Genomic DNA, 26,288 nt, shown 5'->3' with positions numbered 1-26,288 from the left:
ATATATTTATTAAAATTTACGTTAAATAAACAAAGAGATTATAATTAAAAAGTTTTTCTTTTTATTATTTGCTACATGTGAGGATGTTTAAGAAGAGGGTATTAAAATTTTTATATAACTAAAAAAATGTATTCATTGTTAGCATTCTTTTTTATCTTTTAACGTACTTTTAAATTAATTAATTAAAGAACAAAAGTAAAATTAAGAGGATAAAATTGAACAAAGTAAATTCACAAGGGTCTAATCCTGGAATAAAAACGTTCCAAGATTAAAAAAAAGAGAGAAAATTCCAGCATATATTTTATAAAACTTATACAAACAAGGCAACTTTAAACTTATTAAGTATGTTATGACCGATAAATGTAAGCAATAATTTTAAAATCATAGTCTAAACTCTAATAAAATCTAAAATGACATATTTTTACTGTTTGATTTTATTTTGTGAATGCTAAAATTTATATCGAGTTGAGTCGGATTAGTATTTAAACAAATAAAAAAATTATTGTCATTTTTAAAACTTTGATTTTTTCTAATTTAGACAATCTATTTATTAAAAAGTTTATGTAATTTAATTTAAAATGTAAATTAAACAAAGAAAATATCAATATTAACAAATTTATTTTATTATTCACTACACCTGAAGATATTTAAGGAAAAATGACCATTCAAATTTATATAGGCTTCAAAAACTGTAATCATTGCTTAACAAAGCCTAACATACTTTAAGTTAATTAATTAAAGAAAAGAAAGTAAAATTAGGAGGATAAAAATTGCCTAATCGTGTAATTAAAAATGTTTAAAGGCTAATTTAAAAGTTCCAAAAACAAAAAACAAAAATGATTTCTTTTCCGTCAAGATAAGTGTATATTCGATCTTCAATCAGGATTCACAACACACTATAAAACCAACTAAAAAAATTTCCCGTTTTCCCCAAACTTAAATCCAACAAACAAAAAACCAACCGGAATATCTTCCCTCTTTGTTCTTTATTTCTCCGTCGTCGTTCCTCCTCCGGGTTCGTCTCCGGATCGTCGACGGTTATCTTTTACCTACAAAATATCGAAAGTAAAATCTCTGTTTTACCCCTCTCTTTTCTTCTTTTTGTTGACGAAATCTCTCAAGAATACAGTAGAGAGGTAGGGTTTTTATTTTCGGGAAGATTAATAATGGCGGCAGCAGCGGCGACGATGGTGAGCTCGGCTGGAGGGTTGCTGGCGATGCTTAATGAGAGCCATCCTCAATTGAAGTTCCATGCTCTCTCTAATCTCATCAGCTTCGTTGACCAATTTTGGCCTGAGATCTCCACCAGCGTCCCTATCATGTAATACTAATTTTTTATGTTGATTTTTTGTTTTTTGTTTGGTTAGGGTTTAGGGTTTCGTTGTTTTGATCTGATTGGTTGGTGGGAAAATTGAGGGAAACATAGTCAAGAAAGCACTTTTCGATGTTTTGGTGTGGTTACGGTAGAAAAGAGTGACATTTTAGGTTGAATTCAGGAGCTTTAGTGGGTACATTTGGAATCTTGGTAAGCTTGGGTTCTTTCTCTTGTTTGTGAAAGTTTTGGCCATGTTTTATGTTTGCCTTTTAAATTAGGGTTTAGCTGATGAAAGGTGAATTTTCAATTCGACAAAATTTCAGCAATTTTTCTGGATATCCGATAATTGATTGCTTTAGTCAGATATATGTTTTGCACAAATTTTATAAGATTCAGATTATGCAGAATTGAAAGCAATTATTTTGCAATGTGGGTTATGGCTTGTTCACTTAGAAAGTTCTAATTGAAAATTTGGTGTCTGTTTTGGTTTGGGGGGCATACATCCACCTTCAGGTCATTTTAAATGTATATGACGCAATATGTTCCATTCTTATATGATTCTAATTCAAAATAGTGAACTGCATGAGTTCTGCATATGAATGCTGATGCTATCTTTGTGTTTCAGAGAAAGTTTATACGAAGATGAAGAATTTGGCCAGCATCAGAGACAACTTGCTGCATTGCTCGTCTCAAAGGTACTCCTTTCCTGCCTCTCTTGCTCTATGAGTGTATGCATGTACATGTTAGTGAACAAGTGCATGCAACATGCATGTTTGAATCATTTTATGGAAATTGAACTAATGAGTTCTTTCCAAAACAGCAAAATAATCTGAACTCCATGATCTCCAACTTTGTATCTTTGCATTTGCTGGACAAGTATTCTTTATTAACACTGCTGATTTAGCAAATTTTAATGACCCCAAAAGAATAGTCCAATTCCGAAAGACAAATGAAAAAAACTGGTCTAATATCATTTATTCAGACTGTTTATATATGTATATGTGTACACAATATAATATTATAATCTTCAATGGATGCATTTATCATGTAAAATGATGCCACAGTTTGGTTTGTGAACATTGTTTTGATTGCATTTACAATTTGTAAATGAGAAGTAATAGAAGTTGATGCCCTATTTCTAGTTGCTCTTTTATTGAATTTTGACTATGTTGACTTTTACTTATATTGGCTATATTGTTGTTTTCAGGTCTTTTATTACTTGGGTGAACTTAATGATTCATTGTCATATGCTCTTGGAGCTGGTCCCCTTTTTGATGTTTCTGACGATTCTGATTATGTTCATACTCTCCTTGGTAAGAACTTTGATCATATGCTATATGTTCTGATGATTATGTTATTAACCTGTGGTTTGTGGTTGTGTTTGCTCCCTGTGAAAGTAGATGCTAGTGAGGGTTTAGGCAAGCCTAAACATTGATATATGGTTGATTATGTTGTGTATAAAGTGTTTTAAATTTGATATCGTTGACTGGATATGCGCTTAATTTCAGCCAAGGCAATTGATGAGTATGCCAGTCTTCGGTCGAAGGCTGCAGAATCAAGCGATGAAGCAGCAAAGGTTGACCCTAGGTTGGAGGCAATTGTGGAGAGAATGCTGGACAAGTATGTAGAATTTGCTTTCTTACCTGCTGAAAGTATTTTGGAGTTAGTCTAGGGATCTTACTTTCTTTCAATCAGGTGTATCATGGATGAAAAATACCAACAAGCTATGGGAATTGCAATTGAGTGCCGGAGACTGGATAAACTTGAGGAAGCAATAACGAGGAGTGATAATGTTCATGGAACTTTAGCATATTGCATCAATGTCTCTCATTCATATGTTTATCGCAGAGAATTTCGCCGAGAGGTAGCATGATTTTTTTGTAGTTCATAAAGATCTGTAGTTTGTACGTATGCCTAGCCCCTAGTTGTTTGACATTTATTATTAGAACAATTTGAATCTGTTGCCAGTTGCTCTTTTTCTGGAATTTGGTGCAACCTAGCACAGTCTGCAAGACCCATGATGTTGGTTATCCTTTTGTTCATGCAGGTGCTTCGGCTTCTTGTTAAAGTATACCAACTGTTGCCTTCTCCTGATTATTTGAGCATTTGTCAGTGTCTCATGTTCTTAGATGAACCTGAAGGTGTTGCAAATATATTGGAAAAGCTTCTTCGTTCAGAAAATAAGGAGGATGCTCTTTTGGCTTTTCAAGTTACCTTTGATCTTGTGGAAAATGAGCACCAGGCTTTTCTGTTAAATGTAAGAGATCGCCTTTCGGCTCCCAAATCTCTGCCTTCAGAATCAGTGCAGCCGGTAGCCAACGATCCTACTCCTGCTCAAAATGAAAATTCTACAGCTCCAGAGGATATTCAGATGACAGATGGATCTGCTGCTGCTTTGACAAATGTGCATGAGGCTGATCCCAAAGAAGTTATGTATGCTGAGAGGCTGACAAAAATCAAAGGAATTTTGTCTGGAGAGACATCTATACAGTTGACTCTACAATTCTTATACAGTCATAACAAGTGCGATGTCAATTTCTTTTGTTCTATCTTATTGTGGAATTACATTCTTATTGTGTTTCTTTCTGATATATACAAGTTATTAATTGATTGTGATTTGTCTAGATCGGATCTATTAATTTTGAAGACAATAAAGCAGTCTGTTGAAATGAGGAATAGCATCTGTCATAGTGCTACAATTTATGCTAATGCTATAATGCATGCTGGAACAACTGTGGATACATTCCTGAGGGACAATCTGGTAAAACATGTGTCTTGCTGTATCTTTACTATCACTCTTTTGGACAAATATACATTCTGTTTATTCTTACTGTTACATTTGCTATCATCAGGACTGGCTGAGTAGAGCCACCAATTGGGCCAAATTCAGTGCAACAGCTGGCCTTGGTGTTATTCATAGAGGACATCTGCAACAGGGCAGGTCTCTGATGGCTCCTTACCTGCCCCAAGGTGGGGCTGGTGGTGGTGGGAGTCCATACTCTGAAGGTGGGGCACTCTATGCTTTGGGTCTCATTCATGCCAACCATGGTGAGGGCATTAAGCAATTCCTTCGTGATAGCCTACGCAGTACTAATGTTGAGGTATATGATTTTCTTGGCCTATGATAGGTCCTCTTTTTTTACCTAACTGACAGGGCTTTAAGTAAAGAGAAATGCTAAAGTGCTGACTGTCCGACTATTCGATTAAATGCCCATGAGGCCATGAATTTGTTATCTATTACCTCCATGCACCTTCTGCGAGCAGTTGGACTGTCCAATTTTCAGACACAATAGCAGTACCCTTGACTAAATGTAATGTAAGTATTGGGAACTTTGTATGCAGGTTATCCAACATGGTGCATGCTTAGGTCTTGGTTTGGCAGCTCTTGGAACTGCTGATGAAGAAATCTATGATGACATCAAAAGCGTGCTTTATACTGACAGTGCTGTTGCTGGTGAAGCTGCTGGCATCAGTATGGGTTTGCTTATGGTTGGAACTGCAAGTGAGAAGGCAAGTGAGATGCTTGCTTATGCACATGAGACACAACATGAGAAAATTATTAGGTAAATTTGGAATTTCTTTTTAACTGAGTTTTATCTTGTTAGTGGTCTTTACTAACTGAGTTTTATTCTGTTAGTGGTCTTTACTCCTTTATGTTGTTCCCATATGTTGCAGGGGTTTAGCTTTAGGGATAGCTCTTACAGTTTATGGAAGGGAAGAAGAAGCAGATACATTAATTGAGCAGATGACTCGGGATCAAGACCCTATACTACGTTATGGTGGTATGTATGCATTAGCATTGGCCTATAGGGGGACTGCAAACAACAAGGCCATACGTCAGCTGCTGCACTTTGCCGTATCAGATGTGAGTGATGATGTTAGGAGAACTGCTGTTTTAGCACTGGGATTTGTCCTTTACTCGGAGCCAGAGCAGGTAGATGCTTTTTCTTTCTCATATTTTTCTCTGTAGTGTGTGTGTGTGTTGGGGGGGGGGAGATGTTTAGTTTATATTTTTTTGGCAACCTTTTTTTCTAAATTTAATGTACCTTTGGGGTCTGTGTCATTGGGCTATGAATTTCTGTAGTTCTCACTGTTTTGTCTGGTCAACACTGCAGACTCCTCGAATTGTCTCCTTACTATCTGAATCTTACAATCCACATGTTCGATATGGTGCGGCACTTGCAGTGGGCATTTCATGTGCTGGCACAGGATTGAGTGAGGCCATATCATTACTAGAACCCTTAACATCAGATGTAGTTGATTTTGTTCGTCAAGGTGCCCTCATTGCGATGGCTATGGTCATGGTCCAGATCAATGGAGCGAGTGATTCTCGTGTTGGAACATTCAGGCATGCTATTATTTATATGTTGTGCCTTTTCTTCTTTTCCTTTGGGTGTTTAACAATTCCACATATATATTAATTTATTAAGCTAACTTTTTTTGTCCCTTAATCTAGGCGACAGTTGGAGAAAATAATACTCGATAAGCATGAAGACACAATGAGCAAGATGGGAGCAATCTTGGCCTCTGGGATCCTTGATGCTGGTGGTAGGAATGTGACTATAAGATTGCTTTCCAAGACAAAACATGACAAAGTTACTGCAGTTGTCGGTCTTGCCGTTTTTAGCCAGTTTTGGTATTGGTATCCCCTCATCTATTTCGTGAGCTTGTCATTCTCACCCACAGCTTTTATTGGACTGAACTATGACCTAAAAGTTCCAAGATTTGAATTCTTATCACATGCAAAACCTTCACTTTTTGAGTATCCAAAACCAACTACCGTGCCCACCACTACGTCAGCTGTTAAACTTCCAACTGCTGTCCTGTCAACTTCAGCGAAGGCTAAAGCTAGGGCTAAGAAAGAGGCAGAACAAAAGGCAAGTGCTGAGAAATCATCTGGGGCAGAGTCCTCATCTACTGGACCAAGTACCGGAAAAGGGAAATCGTCTAGTGAGAAGGATGGAGAGGCTATGCAGGTAAGATTAATGAAGTTACCATTAATTTTGTGGCTATGTTCACATGATGGATTTGAGCATTACTTGAATCTTTTACTTTTATTGTTCAAAATATAAAAATTAAAGCTTTTGTCTGATGGGGGCTTTGTGACTGGGCATAATGTCAATAACTTAACCATTTAAATATAAATTAAGAATCTTAAGAATTTATTGTAACTCATGATGTTTCTGTTGGGATTGGGGACTAAATTTCATTGGAACTCTAAACGTAAAAGTAAGGATAAAAGATCTGTTCAAATGCCATGTGTGTGTAATATTTTTTATGCATGTTTGTGTTGTTTGAGATTAGGTCAGGTGATGATCAAGCAAAAATGTTGTATTTACTTTCTGTCATTGATTCTTTTTATTGGACAGGTTGATAACCCTCCAGAGAAGAAAGCGGAGCCTGAGCCATCATTTGAGATTTTGACCAACCCAGCCAGAGTGGTTCCTGCTCAAGAGAAATTCATCAAGTTTTTAGAAGACAGCCGATATGTGCCGGTGAAGTTGGCACCATCCGGGTTTGTTCTTCTTAGAGACCTGCGCCCTGATGAACCTGAAGTGCTCTCTCTAACAGATGCACCTGCATCCACAGCATCTCCAGCTGGTGGATCAGCAGCAGGACAACAGAGTTCTTCATCAGCTATGGCCGTTGATGATGAACCCCAGCCCCCTCAGCCTTTTGAATACACATCATGATTTGGTTTTCTTTCATTTGGATGAGTATGATTTTATGCTTTTCACATGGAGAAATACGGTGCTCTGGATGGACGAGTTGAATTGGGGTGAGGCAGTTCCTACTGCACTATTGCATGGTATTGGTGACCTCAATCTGATTTGCATGCATCTATAGGTTTCTAAGGTGCCGTGCTGTTGTTGTGGTCTCTGCTTGCATATAGGGGACGTATGAACTTTTCGATATTCAGTAATGTAGTTTATGTTTGAAGTGAACGGCAAGGTGGGAGCTACAATATGCCTGCTTGAGTTTGTACTCGGCCTGAGATAATGTTTTGCTGGATTCTGGAACTGAACTGATCCAATGATAATTTCAGACACAGGCAGTGTATTGCTCCATTATAGCTCTCCAAACTAAAGAGAAAAACTAGGAGAAAGGTGGCACAATTCCCCACCTCAGTTCAGGAACTTCCTAGCAATTTAGTTACATTCTTATCTCCAGGAGATATTGTTTTAAGTTTTATCTTGATTTCCATTTTCCTTCATGAGTGTTTGCATTGCTTCCTTTTATTGTGTGTTTCTATTCTACAGGTAAAGGTTATTCATGTTCAACCATTTTTCTCAGGTATTTCCGCAGGCAATAAGGTTAACTGAATGTGACCATCTGGAATTAGTCAAAATTCACGTAATATTTCCGCATTATTTCTGTTTTGCACTTTCGTACATCAATAGAATACCGGTTTCTAGACGTGTTAACCATTATCATCCAGCAATCCCCTTTCGATAAAGTGGAAAAACAAGTATAAAGGAAAACCACTTGCTCCTATGACAAAGGCTGCTCGTCGTGTTTTGAGTTAAAAGTGTCACTTGTATCATGTGAACCCTCACCTTTATTTTAACTTTTAATTTTCCAACGTTGAATTAACGGTCTCTCCTAATTTTTCAGGTTATAATAGTGGTACACAGACAGGGACAAATAAATAATTTTTCTCAAATCATTTTGAGCCATGCTAGCTTACTTTTCTAACCTTTCAATAATCAAAGGAAAAATTGTCGTTTAAAGAATATGAACCCTTGTAAATATACATAGGAACATGAATAATTGAAGCTAATCACCGATCAAATGTATTGACCAGGACAGTACGAAAGGTTAGCCTTGGGTATTTGTGATTGGACAAGTGTGGAAAACTAATATTTGTCCTTGTTCCTGTCACCATGGAACTTCTATTTCGAAAGATAAGAGATTTTTTATACTAAATTATCTATTGGGGAGATAATTATTATTTCATTATTACGATAAGTTTCATTTAAAGTGTTATGTGATAGAGATATAAATTGATTGTGTTTTATATCTTATATTCAAAAAATATCAATCTTTAAGTTTAAACTCTCCCTTTGATTTTACTTCTAAAGAAAAAGAACATGCTCTAAATTGTTTGGAAATTAATTATAAATTAATTCATTATTATAAAAGAGGAATTTAAGTATTTAATATAAATGTAATTTGTTTTTATATGAAAATATCACACCTTATATATATGTGTTGCCATTCAATAAATTAATAGTACCAGCATATCTAATTAATTAATAAAGCTGCATCTTTATCCATGTGCTCCAATGCCAACAAAATTTTAAATTCCAACGTAATAATTGAAAAAAAAAAAAAAAAGGGCTTGGAGTAGGTCGGTTAATTCTAACTTTTGTCTTTTTCCGTCATTTTGGTTCAAATTAATATCTTACTCAATAATTAATTACCTAAAATTGGTAGATGAGTTAGTTCCTTTGTTCTCTTTTAATTCACTTTATATTTATAATTTCCTTTTTTTTTGGAATTTCTATTTTTAATTAATAAGGTTTTTTTATGGAACCCAATAATTATTTTACCTACTCCCACCTTCTCTTTATTTAGTCTCTGCGTTACTTTTAATATTTATTATTTACTTAAAATAAGTAAATTGTTATATTTATTGACATATAAGTTATAACTCTTTCACCTAATATTAGTAAAATTATTCATCATTTTGTTATTTACGAGAGTTATGTGTTTAGTTTTAATTTTTTGAATAGGAACGTTTATTTTATTAATCCACAAGTATTTCTTATTCTTATTCTTTCCCAAACTTGATACTTGTACATTTTTCTAAGTGACTATGTTGAATGTACCTAACATTAAATTGTCTCATAAATTAATTTATTAAAAATTAATTATAGAGTGTTATCTCATAAATATGTATACACAAAAAATTTATAAATTTTTTAAAATAAATATTTTTAAGCATTATAAATATTTATTTTTTATAATATTTAATTTTTAAATTTATTTATTAACAAGACAATAACATTTGATTCAATAATATTATATAATAGTTATATTTATATCTCAACAAACATCATATACAAGCCCATGCTTTAAACAAAACTTGCTTTGCAACAAAACATTAGAATAACCTGACTCCATCTTTCCTTAATGTCAATATTGAAAATAGAGATGGAAAAATGTAAAGTACTTTTTAAACTAAACGGGTCCTAAACTAATTTGAAGCAATTTTTTTTTCTCTTATACACATAGACATAATATTTGACAATAATACTAATATGTACTTTATTTGATAAGAAATGGTAACTAAATTTTGAGATGATAAGGGGTAGAAAAAGGAGTTGGATAAATATATAATTCAACTATAATAAGTAGCTTAATGTAGAAACAAAAATTAGGCAAAAGATGGGTAAGTAGCCGAAAATCTATAGTTAGGACCAATCAATTAATATTTGGACCGCACTACATATGTTCAATTCTCGGAAATAGGATTATGTTCTTCGGTAACATGATGTTGAAGAATATCGTTTTTATGAGTTACTTGCCAATTAAACTTTTGTCCCCTCTTCTGTTTGACTTTAAGTTAACGTGTAGCTATGGGCCACGAAGCCTACCTCCCAGGCCTGTAAGCCTCATTTGTTTCAGGCTAGACTTGGGCTCTGTGTTGTAACGATAAACAGAATATAAAACTTTGACATATGTTGAACTGATTATTGATTAATTAATAACATAAAGTTTCAATTTAGGTTGCTCTTTGTTTCGTTATCAAAAAAAAAAAAATCATATCACATCAAACTAATGTGAAGCAAAAAGTTTGTAAAAAAGAAAAAATATAAAATAAAAGAAAGTTGTGGCAAATATTTTATAACTTGTAAGCAATAATACAAACAAAAACATATTAATTATGGATATAATATTTAAGAAAACTCCTAAACTATTTTAAAAGATTCAAATAAGTTTTTATATTGTTATTAAGTTTAATTAAATCTTTATATTTTTATTTATTATTTTATACTACATAGTATTAACATGATATGCTAACATGTAATAATTAATAATAATGTGATATATTGATATATCAAAATTGATGATAACAAGATATGTTAATATAATATAATAACATAATTATGTAATATTTTTATTATCCATATCAATGTCATGCGGATATAAAATTACAAGTGATATTTTAATTAATAAAAATTTATTAATCATTAATTATGAGAATTTATTTAATTTAAAATAAAAGTAAATAGACTTGATTAAAAAAATAAAAGAATAAAAATTTATTTAAATTTTTTTGAATAATTTAAGAATTTTTTTTAGTATTATGCCTTAATTATGTTAAGATCGATACATGTAAGTATTGATGATGATGTGATATATTGATATATTATAATATATATAGACAATCGTCTTAAAGCTACCACCTTAAGCTCTAATTAATTTTAAATTGCATATTTTCGCTGCTTGATCTTGTTTTGTAAGTGTTAATACTTAAATCGAGTTGAATTAAATTGGTACTCAAATAAAATGCAATAATTTTAGTAATTTTTCAAATTATAATTATTTTTAATTTTGAAAATTCATTTTTATTAAAAAATATATATTTATTAAAATTGAAGTTAAATAAATAAAGAGATTATAATTAAAAAGTTTTTCTTTTATTATTTCTTACATGTGAGGATGTTTAAGAAGAGGGTATTAAAATTTATATAGAATTGAAAAAATGTATTCATTGTTGGCATTCTTTTTTATCCTTCAATATACTTTTAAATTAATTAATTAAATAACAAAAGTAAAATTAGGAGGATAGATTTGAACAAAGTAAATTCACAGGGGCCTAATCGTGGAATAACAACGTTTCAAGATTAAAAAAAAAAGAGAAAATTCAAGCAAGTATTTTATAAAACTGATATGAACAAGGCAACTTTAAAATTATTAAGCATGTTATGACCGATACATGTAAGTAATAATTTAAAACCATAGTCTAAACTTTAATAAAATCTAAAATGATGTATTTTTACTGTTTGATTTTATTTTATAAATTTTAGAATTTATATCGAGTTGAGTTAGATTAATATTTAAATCAATACAAAAATTATTGTCATTTTTAAAACTTTGATTAGACAATCTATTTATTAAAAAGTTTATGTATTTTTAATTTAAAATTTAAATTAAAAAAAAGAAAATATTAATATTTAAAAAATTATTTTATTATTTATTATACCTGAAGATATTTAAGAAAAAAAGACCATTCAAATTTTATATAGGCTTCAAAAAAACGTAATCATTGCTTCGCAAAGCCTAAATTGCTAGCATTTATTATCGTTTAACATACTTTAAATTAATTAATTAAAGAAAATAAAGTAAAATTAGGAGGATAAATTGCCTAATCGTGTAATTAAAGATGTTTAAAGGCTAATTTAAAAGTTCAAAAAAAAAACTGAGTCAAAATTCACGTAATATTTCCTCATAATTTCTGTTTTCGATTTCGCACGTCAATAGAATACTGATTTCTAGACATGTTAACCATTATCATCCAACAATACCCTTTCGATGAAGTGGAAATACAAGTAGAAAAGAAAGCCACTTGGTCCAAAGACAGAAGCTTGTCGTCGTGTTATGAGTTAAAAGCGTCACTTGTATCATGTGAATCCTCACCTTTATTTTAACTTTTAATTTTCCAACTTCGAATTAACGGTCTCTCAATCTTTCAGGTTATTATATTGGTATATCGACGTGGAAAAATAATTAAATTTTCTCAACCATTATGATCCATGCTAGCTTAGGTTTCCAACCTATCGATAATTAAAGGAAAAATTGTCGTCTCAAAGATATGAACCCTTGTAAATATACATAGGAACATGAATAATTGAAGCTAATGACTCAAATGTATTGAACAGAACAGTGGGAAAGGTTAGCCTTGGTTATTTGTGATAGGATAAGTATGAAAAACTAATATTATTCCTTGTTCATGTCACCATGGAACTTCTGTTTAGAAGGATAAGGGATTTTTGATACTAAATTATGTATTAGGGAGATGATTATTATTTTATTGTTCGGACAAAGTTTATTTAAAGAATCATATATGATGAAGATATAAACTGATTATATTCTATATCTTATATTCAAAAATGTTAATCTTTAAGTTTATATTCTTCCTTTGATTTTACTTCTGAAAAAAAGTACATGCTTTAAATTGTCTTGAAATTAATTCATTATTATAAAAGAGGAATTCAACTTGATATAAATGTAACTTGTTTTTATATGAAAATATCACACTTAATATATATATATATATATATATCTTGCTATCCAATAAATTAATGGTTCCAGACATATCTAATTAATTAATAAAGGTGCATCTTTATCCATGTGCTCCAATACCAACAAAATTTAAATTCCAACTTAATAATTGGAAAAAAAATAGGCTTGGTGTAGGTCGGTTAATTCAAACTTTTGCTTTTTTCCTTCATTTTGGTTCTAATTAATATCTTACTCAATAATTAATTACCTCAAAGTCATGAAAAAATTTGATTTTCTAAATTTTCAAAGTTGAAAGCTTTCGAACGATGAAATCCGCAGCCATGGGAGAGTTAATTAAGGTCATGAAAAGAGGTGGTAAAAAGCAAGGGAAAGAGCGTTGGTGGCCTGTGAAACACATAAATAACGGTGAGGTGAAAGGGGGGTGCAACTGTGAGGTGTACATTATTAATCCACAGGCTCCTTCTCCCTTCTCTCTCTCTTCCTGCCATCGATCCCAAGGTCAAAGCCAGCCCTTACAGGCAAACCCTGATCCCTGACCCACTACATAAGACACAACTCACCACCTCACCCTCCCCAAAGCTTTCATTTCATAAAAAACCATCTCTTTCCCTTGATGGTACCCCATGCGTTTCTGCCCTTCAAATATCAAATACCCCACTTCATATTCACTCTTGTCTTATTATCTGTTTCTCTCTGATTCCCATCAGCTTAATTGTTCTCAAGGACGTAGACTAGAGTAAATCTTAAACTTGTAAACTTCACCTCCTTGTTAAGATAGATGCCTGACCATTAGGTCAAAAGCTCGTTATTGGCACGATGTAAATTTTGTTTGTCGAATAGTCTTTTATGTTGTCATGGTGTATATATGCTACATGTTTCAATGGTGATTTTGTTTATCATTCCTAATTCTGCAAGAAATTTTTATTTACTTGCTGTAACTTAACAAGGATTTGTTACTGTTTCAGGTGCATGGAGAATCTATGTGAGGATTTTTTTTACTAAGGGTTTGTCTCTACTCGGATTGACCTGACTTAGGGTTATTGATTAAAATCATCACTGTATATATCATAGCAATGGAGAAAGAAGAAAACTACTCGGTACTCAGAGCTCATAATCTTATCCCCTTCACTTTTTCCATATCTTTTCGTTAAAAAAAAAAAAAAGAAATCTTTTCATCACCATGTTATTCTGCTACAAACTTGATTTCTTTCAGGCAAATTTTACCGGGCTAGATTATTCTTTAGACCATCACAGTCATGACCATCATCATCATCATCATCATCAAGACCAGCTAATGAAGCAGCCACGGATTGGTGAAACTTCTGGTGATAACAACGGAATGATTGATTATATGCTGAATAATCCTCAACAACAGCAACAGATATCTTCATCTGGGTTTTGCAGTAGTACCCCAACGTCTTATGATAAACTGAGCTTCGCTGATGTTATGCAGTTTGCAGATTTTGGTCCCAAATTAGCGTTAAACCAAACAAGGATCCCTGAAGAAGAAACTGGGATTGACCCGGCTGGTTACTTTCTCAGGTTTCCAGTTTTAAACGACAGGTTAGAGGATCAGTCGTTGATGGTTCCTCCATCTGGGATTGAGAATGTGGAGAATAGAGCTGCAGGAATATTAGTGGAAGAAAAGGGGAATAGAGAAGATGAAGAAGCTAGGGTTTCAGATAATGCATCAGTGCAACTTCGTTTTCTTGGAGAAGATCATGTTCAAAACAAAAACCCAACAACTGAAGCTAAGAACAAGAGAAAGAGACCAAGAACTATCAAAACAAGTGAAGAAGTTGAGAGCCAGCGGATGACCCACATAGCTGTTGAAAGAAATCGAAGGAAGCAAATGAATGAGCATCTTCGAGTCTTGAGGTCCCTCATGCCAGGCTCGTACGTTCAAAGGGTATTCTGAAAATGATTAATCAAGATTAATCGATCTCTTCTTTTTTCTTCTTTGTTTGTTCTAAAAGACAGATTTATTCTGGTTTCTGCAGGGAGATCAAGCCTCAATTATTGGTGGAGCCATAGAATTTGTGAGAGAATTAGAGCAACTTCTTCAATGCCTGGAATCTCAGAAACGAAGAAGATTGTATGGAGAAGCTTCATCACGGCCAATGGGAGATACCTCCATGGCAATTCAACAGCAACAACAACCGTTCTTTCCAGCTCCTATGTCTCTCCCGAATGATCAAATCAAGCTTGTGGACTTCGACACCGGACTCCGAGAAGAAACAGCTGAAAACAAATCTTGCTTGGCAGATGTTGAAGTCAAGCTTTTAGGGTTTGATGCTATGATTAAGATCCTGTCTAGGAGAAGGCCAGGCCAACTCATTAAAACCATAGCTGCTCTTGAAGATTTGCAGCTTAATATCCTTCACACCAACATCACCACCATTGAGCAAACAGTTCTATATTCATTTAATGTTAAGGTATGCAAATATTTTTCTTCTTCTAATTCTTTCAATAATCTTTCTTTTTCACCATAAATTCCTTTACTCCTATGCTATGACAACATGAATAGAGAAACAAAGACTTGCTAGGATTCCATAGTTATATATCTTTTCTAAAACTCTGCCTGTATATGCAGGTTGCAAGTGAAGCTAGGTTCAGCGCAGAAGATATTGCGAGCTCGGTTCAACAAATATTCACTTTCATTCAAGCAAACGGCAGCATGTAATGTAATGGGGAATCCAGGTTGAGGGAAAATATTGAGCTGCCTTGTCCAGTCGAAGATACCCACATTTGGCTCTTTCCAATAACCTTTTTCAATGGATATTTTGAATTTGTCATGGAAACATATAATAGTGGTAGTGTCAGTGAGCCCAGATGCACTCTCTGTGATCAGCAAACTTTCTCCATATACTTGTATTTGATATTTTTCCCTGTAAGAGTAAAACTTCTCTCTAAGTGTTTTTATTTGAAGATTGATGTTTTAACTTCTCTCTTTCATTTCCCATTCTTGTTCTTATTCGTGAAATTTACTGAAGCAATGTAGCTTCGTTAGACTTGGAAATAACTTTGGGTCATTTGAAACATTATCCTTTTGATTTTGATGGTGCATCTCTCTCTCTCTCTCTCTCTCTATTTCTTCTTTCTTACTAATTTTGGGGCTGAGGAAGGTGATGTAGAAGAGGGAAGAAAAGAAAGCAAAATGGGGAGACAGGGTTCTGCAAAGGTACCCGTTCGAAATTGAAATGATTGGCAATATTGTGTACATATGATTAAGAGGAAGAGGTGGGAAGTCAACGAAAGGTCCCGTACCTCCTTGCATGGCCGTGGGTTGACTCGTCAGAAATCAAGATTTTGTAGTATTAGGCTACACTCGGACGTTGCCAACTCTATTTGGGGCCCCCGACTTTTGTCATTTTGGATCAAATCTGGTTTTGGGGAAGGCTCAATTCATCAATACACGCCTCCCTGGCCTCCGCCACGTCCTTCGCTTTCTGTTTTTTGGGTTTGGCCATGCTTTGCCTCGTCTTTAATATTTGTCCTTGCCGCATCATTTGTATGTAGAACAGTAGAAGCTTTCAGCGTGTGGGGTTTCTGTGCTTAATTAATTTCTTCCTCGCTCGACACATCAGAAATCAATGCAATTGAAAGTCAGCTTGACTCGACAGACTATATATACATAGAACTATAAACTTCTTGCTACAACATACGGCTCTAGTATATGTGATAGTGACATTTTTACCACATCTTCCCTCATAAGTTACATAGTATGTATCAAACTTCTTCAATCTGATTCGATATTTGATAAGTCAAACCACATTTAAACAGGTTTTGTAATTGTTGGATTGATATTTGATCTGATGTTAAGTTTATAACTAATCTTGGTTTTTCAGTTAATATTGTTTTAAATTATGATGGTAAGAAAAAATTAGAAGCATATGGAAAATCTAAAAATTAAATTAAAAAATATATATTCCCTAGAAATGAAACTCAGCACCAGGCTTAACCTTGGGAATGCTTAACTTGAAGGTAAAAAATAAATTTTTTCATATGTTTTTAATAAATTTTGATAGTAATATATGATTATTGAAATCAAAAGACTACATCTGCCTTATAATATGCAATAAGATTTTCAGAAAAAAAGAAGAAGAAGAATTAGTTTGTTGGGCTGGAACTCGGGCTACAAATTAGGCCCAAGCACATGAAAAGCCCATTTGGAACAAAGCATTGTATCAAGATTCTCGACCCAAAAGGCCATAATCACCAAAACCGAAATCCACACAAGAAGTCCACAAGTAAGAACCAATTATAAAGCCTAACCCCACAAAACCCTAGCGTCTCTTTTCATTTTCTATCAGAAGCAGCAGCAGCAGCAGCAGCAGCTGTCCTAAGCTTCCAGGTAAAGAAGAGAGAATAAATAAAACATGGTTTCAGGGTCAGGGATCTGCGCCAAGAAGGTGGTGGTGGATGCAAGGCACCACATGCTAGGAAGGCTTGCCTCCATATTGGCCAAGGAGTTGCTGAATGGGCAAAAAGTTGTGGTGGTGAGATGCGAAGAGATATGCATGTCGGGTGGATTGGTGAGGCAGAAGATGAAGTACATGAGGTTCTTGAGGAAGCGTATGAACACTAAGCCTTCTCATGGCCCCATCCACTTTCGTGCTCCTGCTAAGATCCTCTGGCGTACCATTCGTGGGTATGTTTTTAAGGTCGTTTTTTGTTGTTCTATTGGGGGAAGGGGTGTTTGAGGGTTTCTGCGGTGGTGTGAAGGAAATGAATGATTTTTTATTTTGGGTTCCTCATTTTGGGTTTTTGATGCTTGGTAGTTGGGATGAGTTTATGGTGAATATTTTGATGGAATTTTTTTGTTTCTTTTAAGTTCTATTATTTGGTTATTGGAAATGATATAAAGAAAAGGAATGAAATTTGTGGGTTTCTGATGATTGGTATTAGAGTTGGTAAATGGGAAAAGTTTACTTTGAAGTTCTAGGATGGATTTTCTGTTTTCTCATTGTTGGTTATTTGGAAAATGTAGGAAACAAATGAAATGTTATGAGTGTGCTTTAGGTCATTATTGCTGAATATATGGAATACTGATCGGGAAGGTTTATTTATGTTCATAAGGAAGGCTGTTTAGCTTAATTATGAAGAATAAACTCTTGCATTGTCCATTTTGAACTATGCACTTTGCTTCGTTATGAATTGTGGTGTATTTGGATTGATGATTATTGATATATTTGTTAATATTTGTTTTCATTGCAGGATGATTCCTCACAAGACTAAGCGTGGTGCAGCAGCTCTTGCTCGATTGAAGGCTTATGAGGGAATTCCAGCTCCTTACGATAAGATGAAGAGGATGGTGATTCCTGATGCTCTCAAGTGAGTTTTGCAGTGGTCGATTTCTTTTGGGGAATTTAGCATTGGATTCACTTGCTTCAATGACTAGTTGTGCTCAATGTTTTTATTTTTCGTTTGGTTTTTAAATTAGGGTTTTGAGGCTTCAGAAAGGACATAAGTACTGCTTGCTGGGCAAGCTCTCATCTGAGGTTGGATGGAACCACTATGACACTATCAAGGTGAAGATTGGTTATCCTGCTCAATTATTTAAATACAGTTTATGTTTCAATGCTTTTTGCCTGACTTTTTACTTGGGAATTGGGGTTTATTGTATAGATTTCTGATGTTTGTTCCTCTATACTTTCTCTACCTATAAAGGCCTTGAATATTGATGTTGGCTTGTGTTCCTTTAAAGTTTATAAGTGGCTTGACTGTTCTGTCTGCCTATTATGATGTGGTTTATTACATTATCATTCTTTTATTGCCTTTTTTTTTAAGCTTGGATGAAAAAGTCTTAATTTGTATGTGGGATATTAAGCAGTTTTTTTTTATCTTTCTGACTACATACCACAATCTAAACCTTGGAATAACATCTTTTAACTTTCTGTTGCCTTATACTTCCCTCCAGGAGCTTGAGAGGAAGAGGAAGGAGAGAGCTCAAGTGGCATATGAGAGAAGGAAGCAACTCAATAAGCTTAGGGTTAAAGCTGAGAAGGCTGCTGAGGAGAAGCTTGGTGCCCAGTTGGCTGTTATTGCTCCCATCAAATATTGATCATAGACAAAGTTGAAAACATTCTGGTTAAGTTTAATGCATTTTGATAGTGTCTTTTGAGTGGCTCATAATTTTATTTTCGTAATCTTTTCAAGTAGATGTTAAGCGATATGTATTTGTACGGTACTCGGTTTTTTTCTTCTCGAAATTTGCTTGAGAAACATTTCCTTTGGCTATTTAGTGGACACCCATTTCTGGTTGGTCATTGTGTGATTGTTATTTCATTTTGGCGCGTTAGATTGCTGCAGCGTGATATGGTGTTTGATTTTCCATTAAGTTGAAGTGGAAACCAGCCTTATATTTTCTTTGATTATAACTGCAAGGCCTATGTTCTGGTTGCACTGAGTGTAATGCCTCTCCTTTGCATTGGTTTATTATGTAGCGCAAATATTTTTTGCTAACCGGTGGCCAAGTGAAGCAGAAAAATGATTTATCTGTTGGTTTTTTCATTAATCCTCCGAATCAACTGTGCCGAATTAAGTATACAATGGCCAAATTCTAACAGAGATTAATGGTTCAGAAAATCATCCTCGACAACTGTGGAGTGGTTGGTAGTGGAAGGAAAACCTTTCCCCGGAGATGACTGGGCTGTGGTTCTGTTACAATAGAAGAATATAATAAGTGGATTTTGCCAAGTCTTAGGGTCATGGGTTGGTTTCCATTGTCAAGAAAAAGTGTTAACCACATGCCTGAATCTTCATGATGCATCTCTATATTTGCTAATACTAATAAGATAAATGGGAGACTGATGTGGTGACCTAACATAAACTACAGACCTTCCCTGGTTGTAGGATGTTGGAAGAGAAATGGGTAGATGGAAACGGTTGGGTTGAAGAAAAGGGCGACGAAGGATTTTACTAATACTTGGTAATGGTAGGAGAGAAAAATGAGAGAAAAGGTGAGCAGGTTCATTCTCCTATAAATAAATAATTCCTAATCGGGAGGATTAGGAATGATTAAATTAATCATTTTTTCTCCTCATAAATGAAGGGTAAAACCATTTAACATCAGATAGAGTTTTCAGTTCTTTATTTCCGTTTTTCAACTATACCAAGCCAAGGAATAAAAAGACAATATTATATTCATTTATTCAAAAACTTTAGCATGCATGGGGAATTATTTTTGTTCTTTTGCTTTCTTTGTTACCTTGTTCATGGTTAATAAATGTAAAAAAAGAAAAAAGATTCTATAACTGCAAGTTAACGGCTAAAGCAAGGATCATGAATTTCCCTTATGATGTTCTTAAATGCTGTCCAGAAAAGGCAAAACCAAATGAAAGGGTATAGACTGGAGACCAACTAAGAAGGTTTAGTCAAGGAGGTTCGAACATTCACTTTGAAATATATGAATGGCAAAGACATTTGTTGTTGCAATGTTTTCCTCATTTAATTAATTACCCAAGGTTCCCCATGATTGGTTTAAATCAAAATCTCTTATTTACCCAAATCAAGCTCCATGTTATTTTTCCTTGGATTTTTTTTCCCTATTTTGGGTTCTTATAATGTTTTACAAGGGTGAAATGCTTTAGTGCCAGAGGGTTTTCCAATTACCAAAGAGGAAAAATATTGCTGGAAATAATTATGTCCAAACAAAAAAGAAAAAGAAATAAAAAGGAAACTAAATCATATAAATCAAAATCAGTTAATTCTAATTGATGCTTAATCACAATATATATTTTCCATAAACAGACCATTGACTTTCAAGTTTCCCTCCAAAACCCTTTGGCAGTTTTTTTTTTTTCCTTTAAAAGAACTTTTCTGGTTACAATGTAAGTACCAACATTGTTCAGATTCTTCTCCTCTCCTCCATTCAACTCCATTTTAGCCCTTCTTTTCCCCTTCTCTTTTCTTCATTTTTTTGCAGGCTTGTTGACATTCTTGATGATGCCACTCCTTCATTGCCGTTACTGTCTGTTCATTGCTCTCTTACTGAGTTTTCAACAAGGATCAGCAGAGGGAAGATGCCAAAAATTGTTAGTTGATCAGTCAGGGCATGGCAACTTTTCCACCATTCAATCAGCTATAAACCACGTTCCACACAATAACAGAAACTGGTTTTGTATCCATATCAAAGCCGGCACATACAGGTAAAATGTTTGTGGAAAAATAACTTTCAAGGATTTCATTTCTACAAAGCCGATCGATATATACTTTTGCATGTATGTCAATGACAGAAATACTGTATACCTATATAGGGAGAAGGTGAAGATTCCCTATGATAAGCCATTTATAATTCTTAAAGGAGCTGGAAAGAGAGCAACTTCCATTGTTTGGGATGATCATCAATCACTTCTACAAAGCCCTACTTTCTCATCTTTAGCTGATAATATTGTTGTCAAATCCATGAGCTTTGTGGTAAGAAGTCACTTCTCTACTATTTGATGATTCCTGAAAGTTTTTACATTCATTGTCATGTATAAATATACCATCAAAGGTCAATCTTCTGAAGTTTTTCCTTGTAACGATATGAACGAACAGAATTCATACAACAGTCCGAATAGCAACAATCCTAGGGTACCGGCGGTTGCTGCAATGGTTGCCGGTGACAAGTCTTTCTTCTATAAATGCGGCTTCTTTAGTTTGCAAGATACTTTGTGGGATGATCAAGGCCGGCATTACTTCAAGCGTTGCACCATTGAAGGTGCTGTTGATTTCATCTTTGGTAGTGGCCAATCTATCTATGAGGTAATTTAAACTTAATTAATTTGGTGATCATATAATAATGATGATATATAAAGGGACATGAGATTGTTCTTAAATTTGTTTATCATTACTATCTGTAGGATTCTGCTATACATTTTCTTGGAGGAGAGTTAGAGCCAGGTCTTCCAGGTTTTATCACAGCACAAGGAAGAACAAACCCAAATGATGCAAACGGTTTTGTTTTCAAGAACTGCAATGTGCTTGGCAGTGGTACAACTTTCCTGGGGAGGCCATGGAGAGGTTATTCCAGGGTGCTATTCTATAACTGCAAATTTTCGGACATTATACAGCCTGGTGGTTGGGACGCTTGGTCTTTTACCGGCTATGAGTAAGTTTCTTTTAGGTATGCTCAATCAGTAAACTCATATAATTGATTGATTTTAATGGGTTTTGCTTAGGAACCAATTAACTTTTGTGGAGTATGGTAACCATGGACCTGGATCTGACACTTCCAAGCGGGTGAGCTGGGAAAAGAAGTTGAGCGTTGAAGCTGTGGAGCAGTTGACAAGCATGACATTCATTGACTCTGAGGGGTGGCTACAGAGTCAGCCTGTTTAGTTATGATCGGTTCACCTGTTGCTCGGAAATTTCAATTCTAGTTTTCTCATGACAACTGTTGTTTTCCTTTGTCATATGAAGCTCTATAGACTATAGTTTCTTCAAATTTTGCACTTTAATATAGCCAAAAGCTGGATTCTTTTATCTTCAATTGAAATGCCATAATATTAGGAGGGCACATAATCATGAGCAACACCATAAATCCACATACATTGTTCAGCCAAGTGTTGGCCAATTGAAGCTTTTCTCTTCAAACTGTCACAACATGCTGTTGACTAAGAGTACTTCCAGGCCAATGTTCCAGCTCTCTATTAATTCAAAACTTTCGTCAGTGTACATGAAAGCAATTTATAATTCTTTCTTCTATGCAAAAGGTTAGATTATTATTGTTTCTTTATTCTTGTGGTTGAAATAAATGAACAAAAAATAGAAGCTTCTTTGATTCAGATGAGGAGAAAAATTGAAACTTTTAAGTTTCTTCAAGTCTCCAGAACTCCTGATATTCTGCATCGTTCTCAATGAGGCATCTCTTGGGCATGCATAGCAAGCCAGTCCGGTACCCCACCAGTAGCCAGCTGCCTGACTACTTTGCTTCCAATTGTCCAAAAATTTTAATAGAACCATATAGCTAAGAAATGGCAACACTGGGACCAGCACACTACTCACAACACATCTGATTAAACTCATTACTTCATGAGCCTTGAGGTATTCTAAACCTGTTACTCCCAGAAAGTGAAGCGGCCAGTATTTTAGAATTTCTGACGTTGACAATTTATTTAATATTATGTGTCGGAACACTGAGATAAAATTTGGTGTTTTTGAAGTCATCCAGAAGAGGGTTGTATCCATCTTTTGTTCTTGTCTTGGAAGGCAAGCCAAACTCTTCCATGAATGAAGATGTGTCGAGCTACAAAGATAGCAAAGAGGAGACATGTGACTGACAGTAAATTTGTTAAAAAGTAAAAATTTTCTGAAATGCAAGGACTAAGATCTTGGAAATTTTAGAAATGCAACAATTTTAGGGATTTCCCTGGAAATGTTAGAAATGCAAGGACAAATATCCTCTTCAGGAATAGGAAGAGGTAGATCTAACCAACAACAGTGCTGTTAACAATTTTATTATCTGTAGAGTTATTACACTGCATGTTCATCAAAGTAGTTAGACTAACACATTGCTATCAATAATTTTTTTCTCTGGTGCAAATTGGAATTGTGAGAATACATTTTTCGCCACCTCTAACGTAGATATAGTGAAGGTTAGGACTACCAAGTCTGACCAACTAATCTTGCTATGTTTGTAATTGTTTCTGCAAAGTGCAGGTTGATCACTAAATGCCTGATTCTGTTTTAGAAATATACCCTTCCGTGGTTTTGAAATTTGACAGTAAGCCAGCCAGTCAGCCACTATTAATAGTTTTCCTCCTAAATTACTCTCTTTTTTATTAGAAACAGAAATCCCACATCATAACAGAAGTGAACTTACAGTGATAGTGCGCCTCCTCTTCCCCTGAGTGGATGATTTATCCTTTTGCAGTTTCAGCCATCCAGAACAGTAATGATCAATGCGTTCCAAAAGCCAAAAGTCAGTAGGAAAGAAGATATCGGCCTCACCCTGTGCAAGAAAGAATCAAGGAAATAATCATGAGTATCTAGATAGGTTTGAAACCTAATAATTAAAGAGAACAAAACTATACTGCAAGATTTATCAACTTGTATTATTGTATTATGTGCATCATGGTGCTACACATTCATAGACTAAAGATGAATGTAAGCTTGGCCTTCATATCTCAGGTCTCCTAGAATTTGTCACTTCAAAAATGGGAAAGGTTGTTGACACTTAGTTCAAGTTGAAGGGCTTTACAAAGAATTGATCCACAAAATATCAGATTCAGCATCTTTGGAGATATATTTATTAAATGATTTCCATAGTCCATTAATAACAGTGATGAAATTCTCTGTTTTCTGCCTATTTTTCTGGTCACTTTTTCATAGCTGTAGCTCTTTATCCCGCTAGAAAAAACAACCACTATTCGAAGACAGTACTTATGATGTCATTTACATAATCTCATCTAAACAAAAGATTGCCAAAAGTCAAAAGGAAACAAAAATAAAGCACCTTTGCATCCAGATAATTGCTGTAATCTGAGCTGCAGCCATCTTTCTGCAGAACAAAATGTGAATGAGGTTAGACTTAATAGCCAAAATGGAGTGAAATGTCAATCTTCATTGACAAGCTTTTTGTCTGCTTTTCCCTGGAAACTAAAAAATTGACTTTGGTGACCATAAAAATATCTAACTAGGCTTCTAATCGTTCTCTCTCTGTTCAAAATCCCTGATATTTGAGCAATTGCGTGATGGATCTCAGGCATGTCTAGACCAAAAAATTTAGCATTAGATGAGTTATGGCCGTTTGCCAATTATACGGGCTTTACTGAACAACAATAATTACCCACAGTAAACTTTACATACTCGTTGACCAACTTATACCCTTAAGAAATGTTACAGCTTAACTACAATCAGCAGCCGAAGAAGCAACGATGAGAGGAAAATTCAAATTTAACAAACTTAGGTCAACTTCTTCTTATTGCAATTTTCTCCATATCAAATCAATTAATCAATGCAGTTTTGAAGAGACATGGAAGTTGTTGAATTTAGAATTTGTTGTAATTAAAAAATTAGGAACTCCGTACCAGACAAATGTCTATTTTTGTTCATTCGCCATGTAAATTAAATAAACAAATTTAGTTAGCTATAGAAGCATAAAGTCATCTTCATTGATGAAGAGTTTCCTGTCCTAGGACAGCTTTAGGCACAAGGGCATGGAAATCAATCTTAAAATTAAGTTCTGGATACTATGGATTCAAATAATATCTCAATCTTACAGCAGAATATACTCTAGCCCCACAACCACCACTTCTGCCTGTTTTAAGACCTATGGATGTTACTCTTCAACGTGTCTTTTAGGCATTAGGGTATGCAGGAGGCTATCTGCCATATTCAGCACTAATTAGACACCCCTCTGTGGGATGGTGAGATTACCAGAGTATCAGATTTTGTCAAGCACTTACAAATCTTCATTTATTTTCTTACCAACCAGGGTATTACACAGTTTCAAATACCTAAGCACAACTTTCAATGATGGAACTCCTGGCCAATAAAAGAGGTTAGCTTGATGTAGATCTTAACACCCCTGTTTTATCTACTATAAACAAAAAGAGGACAGTTAGTTCTAGACTAGACAAGAATCCTAGTTGAAGGCATATTTATGAGCACAGAGAAATTTTGAAAATTTATGTGCAACATGGACACATGAAGAGGCAAAAAGTATTTGCAGCAAATTCACATAAACTTATAGTAGAGCAGCAATGTTCATCTTATATGAGCATTGAGTACTATGGAACAAAGAATAAAGATAATGAGAAACATAAGTCAATAGTCTAAATGATAAAAAAACTACCTTGGTTGAAACCAGTGGAGCTCTTTCACCAGGTATCTTCACATCAGGTAGGTAACTGAAGTCTGAAGCAATCAATGACATTTTTGGTAATGCTGCATGTAAAACCTCTAGCAGTTTCTGCATATGTCAAAAGGGATATTGTCGCAAAAGAGTAGTTTGAACTTTGAGCAACAGAAATCACTTCTTTCAACGGTTTACTTACCATGCAACCAGTTGGAAGCCAACATCTTCGAGGTTTTGGAAACAATTTAGACCATGCTTTTGAAACAGCACTGCTTTGATTGGTATTGCTTTTATCTAGTTCCAGAATTTCAAGACAACATTTAATTAATGAGTCTTGTAAAGGTTTATATAGTTCTGATAGTCCTTCCCTACAAAAGGAACCAGGGTCAGCAGAGATCATTCAATTCATCCATCTCTTACAACATAATGAAAAGAAATTAATTCTTTGCAATGACCAGCTAGCACAATTACATTATGTAAAAGCTCAAGAAATAATTTTAACTAATTAGTGAACAGTATTTATACATTAATGGTTACTGGAAATTGGAATGACTAGCTTTGTTAAAAGATATGTTCCTTGATCATAGAACTTAATCTAAGTAGGCCAAGAGGAAGTTCTTTGAGGAAGGTAGGATGTTCAACAGAAGAAACTCCAACTTTTGAATTTGGACAATATACATTTATGTGTGAATAAACTGTTGGTGTATTTCAAAATTAAAAATTATATTATATAATGAAAAGTTATTTTAGTACAAAAGTTATGTCACATAAAGTAACATAGTGTAACTATTGAATTGTAGGTGAGTTTTACATGTGAATGATTATGTCTCTTCGTAAAATGACATATTGGAGAAACACCTCTGAATCCAAAGTTTATGAGACAAATTGAAAAACCACAAAAACTCAAAAGTTTGAATATGAAAAGTTATCGTTTCA

General features: G+C 34.3%; 5 protein-coding genes across 7 annotated transcripts in view; 4 read left to right on the top strand and 1 right to left on the bottom strand.

Moving 5' to 3' along the window:
• The first annotated feature begins 903 nt into the window (after positions 1-903).
• LOC110421409 (26S proteasome regulatory complex, non-ATPase subcomplex, Rpn2/Psmd1 subunit) lies at positions 904-7,529 on the top strand. Its single transcript, XM_021435008.2, has 13 exons — positions 904-1,321; positions 1,941-2,010; positions 2,523-2,628; positions 2,824-2,935; positions 3,011-3,179; positions 3,363-3,838; positions 3,941-4,076; positions 4,168-4,416; positions 4,658-4,878; positions 4,991-5,249; positions 5,431-5,663; positions 5,772-6,291; positions 6,685-7,529. The coding sequence occupies exons 1-13, from the start codon at positions 1,167-1,169 to the stop codon at positions 7,006-7,008; spliced, it is 3,030 nt and encodes a 1,009-aa protein (XP_021290683.1). The 5' UTR covers positions 904-1,166; the 3' UTR covers positions 7,009-7,529.
• Positions 7,530-13,177: 5,648 nt separating this feature from the next.
• FMA (basic helix-loop-helix (bHLH) DNA-binding superfamily protein) lies at positions 13,178-15,465 on the top strand. 2 transcript variants are annotated; one of them, XM_021435705.1, is made up of 5 exons: positions 13,178-13,319; positions 13,534-13,665; positions 13,782-14,477; positions 14,569-15,003; positions 15,162-15,465. In XM_021435705.1, exons 2-5 carry the CDS (start codon positions 13,642-13,644, stop codon positions 15,249-15,251), a joined length of 1,245 nt encoding a protein of 414 aa, XP_021291380.1. In that variant the 5' UTR covers positions 13,178-13,319; positions 13,534-13,641; the 3' UTR covers positions 15,252-15,465. The 2 variants fall into 2 exon arrangements, with proteins under 2 accessions (XP_021291380.1, XP_021291379.1); XM_021435704.2 differs by lacking the exons at positions 13,178-13,319; positions 13,534-13,665 and having other exon boundaries at positions 13,700-14,477.
• Positions 15,466-16,858: 1,393 nt separating this feature from the next.
• On the top strand, positions 16,859-18,837 carry LOC110421616 (large ribosomal subunit protein uL13w-like). The gene is made up of 4 exons (XM_021435239.2): positions 16,859-17,219; positions 17,786-17,902; positions 18,012-18,099; positions 18,489-18,837. The coding sequence occupies exons 1-4, from the start codon at positions 16,948-16,950 to the stop codon at positions 18,630-18,632; spliced, it is 621 nt and encodes a 206-aa protein (XP_021290914.1). The 5' UTR covers positions 16,859-16,947; the 3' UTR covers positions 18,633-18,837.
• Positions 18,838-20,512: 1,675 nt separating this feature from the next.
• Positions 20,513-22,050, top strand: LOC110422189 (Pectin lyase-like superfamily protein). The gene is made up of 5 exons (XM_021436002.1): positions 20,513-20,718; positions 20,827-20,986; positions 21,110-21,316; positions 21,415-21,662; positions 21,733-22,050. Exons 1-5 carry the CDS (start codon positions 20,513-20,515, stop codon positions 21,890-21,892), a joined length of 981 nt encoding a protein of 326 aa, XP_021291677.1. The 3' UTR covers positions 21,893-22,050.
• A 127-nt stretch (positions 22,051-22,177) lies between these two features.
• LOC110422188 (NADH dehydrogenase ubiquinone complex I, assembly factor-like protein (DUF185)) overlaps positions 22,178-26,288 on the bottom strand; it is a 20,317-nt gene continuing 16,206 nt past the window's right edge. For both annotated transcript variants that reach the window (XM_021436000.1, XM_021436001.1), the window contains exons 10-14: positions 25,552-25,720; positions 25,350-25,466; positions 24,009-24,053; positions 23,376-23,504; positions 22,178-22,799 (exon numbers count right to left, since the gene is read on the bottom strand). In XM_021436000.1, the coding sequence (XP_021291675.1) occupies positions 22,665-22,799; positions 23,376-23,504; positions 24,009-24,053; positions 25,350-25,466; positions 25,552-25,720 (595 nt within the window). In that variant the 3' untranslated portion in view covers positions 22,178-22,664. The remainder of the gene's footprint in view (positions 22,800-23,375; positions 23,505-24,008; positions 24,054-25,349; positions 25,467-25,551; positions 25,721-26,288) is intronic.

The sequence above is a fragment of the Theobroma umbraticum genome, unplaced genomic scaffold (genome assembly GCF_002168275.2).
Source record: "Theobroma umbraticum cultivar Fairchild unplaced genomic scaffold, ASM216827v3 scaffold_130.0, whole genome shotgun sequence".
NCBI lineage: Eukaryota > Viridiplantae > Streptophyta > Magnoliopsida > Malvales > Malvaceae > Theobroma > Theobroma umbraticum.
The sequence above is the reverse complement of the archived record's forward strand: the minus strand, read 5'-3'. Positions and strand labels throughout refer to the sequence as shown.